Source organism: Oculina patagonica, unplaced genomic scaffold (genome assembly GCF_052425735.1).
Source record: "Oculina patagonica isolate OP01 unplaced genomic scaffold, crgOcupat unplaced862, whole genome shotgun sequence".
Taxonomy (NCBI): domain Eukaryota; kingdom Metazoa; phylum Cnidaria; class Anthozoa; order Scleractinia; family Oculinidae; genus Oculina; species Oculina patagonica.
Window position 1 is genome coordinate 1 of NW_027558760.1, and position 8,456 is coordinate 8,456.

Here is an 8,456-nt window from a genome sequence, read left to right on the forward strand (position 1 = left end):
GGAAAAACGGACGGACGGACGGATGAATGGATGGATGGATGGATGAATGGATGAGTGATAGATGGATGGATGGGTGATACATGGATGGATGGGTCATACATAGATGGATGGGTGATGGATGGATGGATGGATGGGTGATAGATGGATGGATTCTTAGTAAAGCATAAGTTCTCTTTACTTACCTTTCTTCTTTTTACGGCACAAAGGGTTGAAACGCCTGGTTGAAGTTTGATGCCAAACTCTTCCACAATAGGAAATGTCTTCTGATTCTGGTAGCTGGTAAAGTTATTAGCGTCGCAGTGCTTTCCATTGATTGAACATGATTCGAACTGTGGGCTTCCTGTTAAAAGCATTTCTTCTAATTGATGACTGAACAAGCCTTGGAACTTGTGTGTAATGTTGGTCGTTTTTTGGCGAAGAAAAAGCTCTGGATTGCGTTTTTTGAAATCCTCTTTCGATACCTCTTTCGATCTTGCTATCAAAAGGGAAATATCTTTAAGTTGTCTCTCGATTGCGTTTCTCTTGGAAGGTCCGGACAATCTGATTTGCCTGAATCTACGAGCGTTGATAGCATTGAGATTGCACAATGTTATAGCAGGGAAAAGAAGTTTATTGCTGCTATCTGAAATGATATGAGTTGTTATTTTTGTGTTGAAGGGCCGCTTGTAAAATTCAATCACACAGGTGCTTACTTGGTAATCACAGTAACAGAGGCAGGCTAAAATTGCCACAGTCCAAAACAGTCTTCTAAAAAAGTTGTCAGCGATCAATAATCTAGCCCCATGAAGAGATGTGTCTTGTGCGAAAGACTTCAATTCTTCCATTTCAACATGTTCAGTGTTTGATTCACCGTCTTTGTTGCGATTCCTTCCTTGATCGTGAAGGTTTGAAACATTATTCATCCCCACACTTAGCTCTTTAAAAGCCATTATTTGGTTAAGTAGTATAGTTGGTATCAGACAAATACCGGTAATCCGTGAGAGCCGAGAATTTCGCTCTCAGCTTTACTTCTGTGAGAGCTGAATTTGGCTACCTGTTTATCGGATAATTGTAGTTCACGTGAAACTTCAAAAAAGACAATACGTTGTTCATGAGAAAAGCAATACAATGCATACCAAACATCCCTAACAACCAGCAAAACTAAAAATTGTTTTATAATTTAACTTCTAACTCTTTGTTGTTAGGGAGGAGTGGTCAGTATGCATTATATTGTTTCTCACGTGAACAACTATTGTCTTGTTTATTAAAACGTTTCACGTGAGTTGTCAATCAAAATGTTAAGTTTTGTTATTCAAATGGAGTAAAAATCTGCATACTTCAGAAGCTTTTTTTGCAATATGGTGAATTTCGAGTGTTTAAAATGTGACCATTCGGATTTTGTGCTCAACGCCAGCAAATAATCCATTTTTTTTAATAAGATTTATCGACATTACAAATAACACAAACAAATTGAGCCAAACTTGAAGAAGTTCTTGCTATTATAAACTGAATTTTTTTTCGCGTATACAGTGGTGCTTTGCTGATTATAAACCGAATATCCAATTTGCGTTTCCAGCTTTTTTGGAACAAACACTTTGTCCTGAGCCGTTTCTTTTGCTCTTTTGCTGATTATTAACGGAATTCTTACTTTTGCTTTTGGAGCTTTGACTGCTACATGTTATTGACAACTTAAAATAAAAAATACAACAACGTTTCTGAATCTGATTGGTTATCACTTGGTCCGATTTAAGTATTTATATGGACAGTTCAAGCGATTCCTTGGTGCCTCTTACCAAAATAATGAATGTGAGAAGAACTGTCCTGAGCCCTGCGAGCAGGTGGAATACAAGACTTGCTTCTCTTACAGTGGACTGCAGAGGGAAGCGCCGATATCCGAGGTATCTCACCAGTCAAAGACGAGTTTTTAGTCAGCAAACTTTACCCTAAGTTTTTGTTTTGTATTATGATTATGGCAGGATCTGTGTCGTTAAATTCCATATCAAATTATCGTCCTACTTTTCAAAGCTCTTACAACACTTATCTCAGTTTTTTGTACTTTTTTTTCATTTAAGCTTCCAAGTGGTACAAAAGCACACATTTTAACTCCTCTATATACCAGGTCCGTTTCATATATAGGGAGTTACCCGCGAGACGAGTGTACTTTTTTTATTGTTTTTAAGAATAAGTGCTCGAAAAATAGAGATCAGTTAATTAAGTCAGTTTTAGTCAACAGCTTTTTATAAGCGGCAAACTTCATAGCCAAATTTTTCAAGATATGGTGCAACGCAGCTCGTGAGAACATCAGCTTATTTTGTACATGTACTGTTCTGCGTAGGAGCGATACAATTTCTCCGTTGACACGGAATATGATATTCATGGCGTCACATTAATGACTCTTCTATTCCGTTTTCCATGAAGAAAGCACGAAATTCTCCGGAAGGCAAAATCTAGGAACTCCAGAAGAGTGAGGAGACTCATTCCCAGGAAGAGACCAAAGGTGCCTCCCAGGTTCCCTAGAAGAAAAAATGGTGAAAAAGTAGTCCACATTCCTAGCAACAGCAGTTTCCGTCTGTTCCTAAGCAACGAGTTATCGCGCTCTACGTCATAAACCAATCAGGGATCAAAAACAGCCCGGAAAATGGCAGCATGGTACCATTCTTCGAAGCCCACCGAATAAGGAAAGCTGTAAGATTTACATGAAACAACATAAAAAAAAAACAGTTTACAATTGGTTACGGGAAATTTGAACAACAAACAATTCATGGTACAAAGACAAAACATTTTTGACATATTTTTCGACTTCACTTCACATTTGTTTTTAGTTTGCTTTACATATTACTGAGACTGACCGACTGATTTGGTTGAAGTTAAAATGCCGACTTTTCTCCACTGTATCTTGGTCATTAAAAAATATTTAAAAATTGAACAAATAATTGTAGTACTAACCAATCAGTGCCCAGATCTCATACAAAGGAGTCTGCTCAATGATGTCGTAGCTTAGATCTTCAAAATAGATGTCCAAAGAAACAATGTTGTCACTGCGGAAAAATACAACATGGATCCAGAATTACATATAAACCGTCTCCCATAATGTTGATCAAAAGTTGTTTTGCAGATACTGAAGCTATTCTAGGGATTCTCATGCTAAATTCCTACGCCTCTTTCCATACCTCTTGCAGTAATATGGAAATTAATATACAAGCAACACAAACGACTCCGGGCCGCTGGATCCTAAGTCCAAAAAACCAACCAAACTATCAACGGAGACACTGTAGACACTAGACTACACTGTCACTCCAGAAATTCTCTGTTACTCACCTCTTTCCGTTCCCCTTGGATAAATATACAATTAATATGTTAACAACAATAATGACCCCGGCTAGCAACGATGGCAGACCGCTAGATTCAACTTTAGCCCACCAACAACTATGAACAGAGTTAAATCATAACAACTAAGTAACACCTACTCTATGTATTTCTCCCTCTCAGCTCTTGTCATGTTTAATAAAGGCTCGTAAATTGCTCTATCGACTGATAACTTTTCACTGCCGTTAAGCAAAGCCATGAGATGTTCAATAAGAGCTTCCCTCTGCAGTCCACTGTAAGAGAAGGAAGTCTTGTATTCCACCTGCTCGCAGGGCTCAGGACAGTCCTTCTCGCATTCATTCTTTTGGCTAGAGACGCCGAACTCTTCTGAAAGAATGAATTATTTCAGATAGCTTAGGATGGACGCGTTGGAAAATTGAATATAACAAACAAGTAGAAAGGTGAAACATCTTTTTAATCCAAGGCCGGGGGAATTCTTGTAAACCAAAACTTAAGGCACGTTAATAAAGATTTTGATTGACTGACTGACTAACAGTAACAGTAACAGTAAATCTTTATTGTGCCTTACACTCCAAAGGGAGGTATTGGTCTAGTTACAATAAAGGTGTTATAGCAACTATGCTAACAAATTACTTAATAACAAACAATGAAATTACAATGCAAACGTTTACGGTAATTATTGGACTATTACTTATACAACTATTTATTGATATAACTTTCAATTTAAAACTTCTTTTCTTTTTTGAAACATTAGGAAGATATATTTAGCTATGATTCTAGAGGTAGCATAATTATCTAGTTTAAGAAGGTACTTTATTTTTTCATGATCAGTTAAATCTACAAAGCGAGGATCAGTTTGTGACACGATTGAATGAAGCTCTTTTCTAATATCATTATACCCTTTGCAATACATTAAAAAATGCTGTTCGTCCTCTATGTGGTTTTCTTTACATACCAAGCACTTTCTTTCTTCGACTGGTATGGATGCTCCTGCATTTTCATATTTTCCGGTCTGTATGCGTAGGGAATGTACCCCTAATCTTAGTTTAGTTATTTTTATTCGATGCGCTGGATTTTTAACTGTAGTGAGATACTCTTCTAATTGGTAATCTTTTTTAACTTCTTTGTGAGTGAATTTTTCTCTAGAGCTAACTGACGCGCAATTTCGGACCTTTGACCAATTTTGGAAATAATTTTTTCTTAATCTATGTTTAATTTTGGAGCAAGAATTCGTTGAAAGTTGTGGGGCTGATGTGTCATTATCGGACAGAATTCCTAATGCTTCATCATCATTTAATAAACTAACAGATTTAGTATGTTTTTTGGCGTAAAGAAATGCATGATTTAATATGGGATTGGTTATCTTATGTTCTAATCTTTGAAAATAGCATAAGATAGATGCTTTAATGTCTATTGCTAAAGGGTATCGACCTAGTTCTGCTCTACATGCTACGTTTTCTGCATACCATGGTACATTTAATGCTTGTTTGCAAAACCGGATGTGAACTTGTTCAATTGTACTTTTATCGAAATGTGTTTTGTATGATAAAAGTTCGGGTCCCCATATTTCACAACCATACAAAAGTATGGGTTTAACTAAAGCATCAAAAAGTTTATTTCGTAACACAATTGTTGATGAATCAATGTTGGATAGAAATCGTTTAATGATGGAAATAACTTTGGTAGCCTTTTTGCTAATTATTTCTCTTGCATAGGTGTAACGACCAGAAGATGTCATTTCTATGCCTAGATATGTTTGTTTGTCGACAATATTTAAAGTTTCATTGTCGTATTTAAAATCTTTTTTGTGTTTGTTCTGACCGTTACCACTAAATACAATGATGTTCGATTTTTTGGTGTTTACTTTTAGCTTCCATTCTTGAGCGTGCTTATGAATAACGTCAAGTGATTGTTGCAATCCTTCTGGAGAATCGCTTAATACTAATAGATCATCTGCGTACATAAGGCAATTAAGTAATTGATTGTTTAATACTACCCCTTTGCATTTGTTGACTCTAAAGTAATCTGGTAAATCATTCATAAACAAAGAAAACAGAACTGGACTTAATCCATCACCTTGCCTTATGCCTTTATTGCATGAAAACAGATCCGTTGTTGTGCTTTTATTTATGCGAACACAACTCTTAATCGAAGAATACATGGACTTAATGACATTTAGGAATTTGCCTTTGATACCGTAACGTTGCAACTTATAAATCAACCCAGACTGCCATACGCTATCAAAAGCTTTCTCATAATCAATAAAACCAACATAAAGCTTCTTCTGTTGTTTAGTGTACTTATGAATGAGTTGTTGCAAAATAAAAAGACTATCTGTTGTTCTCGCATTTGGTCTAAATCCAAATTGTTCTGGGTTGAGAATGTTGTGAGTTTCGATGAATTTATTTAATCTTGATTGTAAAATTGAGGTGAATAATTTTCCTAAACAACTTGTTAGAGTAATTCCCCTGTAGTTGGCTGGCGAGCGTTTATCGCCCTTCTTTTTGTAAATGGGTCTTATCACCCCGATATTCCAATCGGTAGGAAATTTACCGGTGTTAAGTATATCGTTGAAAATTTTTTCTAATGAAGGCAATAAATAATATCTTCCATGTTTAATCATTTCATTTAAGATAGAATCCACGCCACTTGCTTTTTTTGTTTTAAGTTTGGAAATATGTTCATGTATTTCCTTCGATGTGATAGGTATTCCTAAAATGTCATTAGCTGACAGGACTTCTGTATCATCCATGTTATTCGTGTGGTTATTATCTTCGCGAGATTCTTCGTCATCGGTTGGATAATTATTGGCGCGAGATTCATGGTTATCACATAGTAACTCCTGGAAATGCCGTATCCAGTCTTCTGGGGAGATGAGGGGTTTTTCCTCAACCGTATTATTTTTCCTAAGTTTGTTGATTTGTTTCCAGACGTCCTGACTGTGTCTAGAATCCAATGCAGTTATTTCATTCATAAGTTGATTTTTGTACTCTTTATGCGCCAATTTAACTTGTTTTTTATATTTCTTTTTGAGAACAAAATACTCTTGTCGCAATTGTCTTTGGGTTGTCGGACTAATTTTCTTAGCAAGATTTTGTAATTGCTTCTTTAATTGTCGACAAGTATAATCATACCATGGCTTGTTCTGCTTGTTTTTTCTGTGTGTTTTTCTTGACGTTTTTAGACTTAAATTAGCCGTTAACGTCATAATGTTGTTAAAATGGGAAATTTCTTCCTCTATTGAAGCAAAATGTTTTGAGTTAAAGGTCTCAAATTGATCTTGAATATTTGTACTGGATATTGCATTAATGAATTTGTCTTTGGAATCTGGCTTCCATAAAAATGTTTTAAATGGTTTTCGGACTGATGGAGAGTGGGCCACTTGCCCTACGGACTCCTCGCTAGGTGTGTCATTTATTCCGCGAGATATGGAACAAGTTAGTTTCATACTAATAGGACAATGATCTGAATATGGGGTCAGCGATTGCACTTGAAAACCGAGTAGTGAATTAAGAAGTTCTTCGCTTACTATTCCATAGTCAACAGTGCTAGCTCCCGTGCGTTGATATGATGTAAGCTTTCCGTCAAGATCGCCCGTTAGCCTACCATTTAAAATTCTTAGCCTGTTTCCTATGCAAAGCCGTAAAAGTTCTCCTCCTACTTTGTTTACGTTGTAATCTGCATTATTCCGCTTCGGAGAATGTTTATCTAGGCGATAATGGCTATTTGGTGTTGCCAGATCATGCCTGTCGTTTTCTATGAAGTCACTTAATGTTCCCGTTCTAGCATTAAAATCTCCGAGCAAAATAATTCGACCTTGGGCAGAGTATTTATGAATCTCGTCTTCTAAAATACGTATAACATCTTCGCCAGCTTTTTTCTGTGATTGCAAAGGTGGTAAATAAACAGCTGCTAAATAAATATCGGATTGAAGACCGAACAATTGTCTATGCAATTTGCACCAGATTATGTTTGAGGAGCTACTATCAATCTGTTTCACAAACTTGCTATGTTTATTTTTAATTAAGACTGCCACGCCACCTTGACCTCTTTTGCTTTTGCTGTTCCTAACAGTTGAGTGTGTTGTGTAGCCTTCGAAAGTTAACGAATTATCCTTTGCCCATGTCTCTTGTAAACAAATGATGTCAAATTTAGACAAATTTGCTTTAATTGATTTAACATTCAATTTGGTATTTGTTAGGTTTTGGTGAGTAGGCTTTAGCCTAGTGCTAAGTCCTTGGATATTCCATGAGATGATATTAAATATATTATCTTGAGAAAAAGTCATATTAGATGAGACTTAGAAAATCAATGTATAGAATTAAAAATTTAAGAAAAAAAGATATGTACCGATCTTACGACACTAAGGTATATAAATGAGAAAAAAACGAAACGATATAGTAGTAACATAATAATAAGCAAGTTAATATAAGTGACTATGCAAGTTTTTCTTACTTAATAGCGGCAATTGAGGCTTGCCATCAACAAGTTTATAAGCTGATGCGTTGAGTCAAAATCCTTGCTGTCTTTTTCCCTTGCGTCGATTTCTAGACGAGTTTCCTCTTGCGTAATTTCTCTGATTAGAGTTTGCGGACGAGGTGTGCCCACTTGCTTTAGCCCATCTTTTTATAGCTCCAGCCAGGATGGCCAAGCCGTGCTTGTTATAGTGTTTGCCATCACGGGTGAACAAATTTGCCTCATTAGCATTGATGTCGATGAAACTCAATCCTTCCATCGCCTTGATAAAATCATTAATTTCATTGATCTTTGAGTTCAGCTCGGTATTATTCTCATTGCAGGTGAATTGTCCTGGAATCTTGCAATAGGCAATATTCGACTTTGGGTATTTTGTGTGGGCTAGTTGTTGTAGACTTTCCAGCTTGGCTTTTATGTCCTCGACAGAATCTGTGTTGCAGTTGTTTGTGCCGAGGTGAAATATGACTCGCTGTATTGACTCGTCTGGCGCGTCTGCGTTACGAAAATAATTGATGGCAGAATCAAGAGTGGCTCCACTGATTGAGGCTATCCCCATCGCTAATCTTCTTTTGTCTAAGCCCCGGGTGTTTGAGTCTCCCAGAATTATGGTGTTGCCAAAAGGTTTAATGGCGCGAAAGATCTTCTCTCGGGGTCGATCAGCAGGTTCCGGTGTT

At 36.7% G+C, this 8,456-nt stretch overlaps 2 protein-coding genes across 2 annotated transcripts; both read right to left on the reverse strand.

The window, feature by feature from the left end:
* Window positions 1-182: 182 nt before the first annotated feature.
* LOC144641343 (acid-sensing ion channel 4-B-like) lies at window positions 183-929 on the reverse strand (the record flags this gene model as incomplete). Its single annotated transcript, XM_078500362.1, has 1 exon — window positions 183-929. A coding segment is annotated over exon 1 (747 nt), but the record flags the coding sequence as incomplete, so codon positions are not given.
* Window positions 930-1,461: 532 nt separating this feature from the next.
* On the reverse strand, window positions 1,462-8,338 carry LOC144641342 (uncharacterized). Its single transcript, XM_078500361.1, has 4 exons — window positions 7,915-8,338; window positions 3,447-3,672; window positions 2,926-3,017; window positions 1,462-2,492 (listed from the first exon to the last, which is right to left on the reverse strand). Exons 1-4 carry the CDS (start codon window positions 8,336-8,338, stop codon window positions 2,353-2,355), a joined length of 882 nt encoding a protein of 293 aa, XP_078356487.1. The 3' UTR covers window positions 1,462-2,352.
* Window positions 8,339-8,456: the final 118 nt, after the last annotated feature.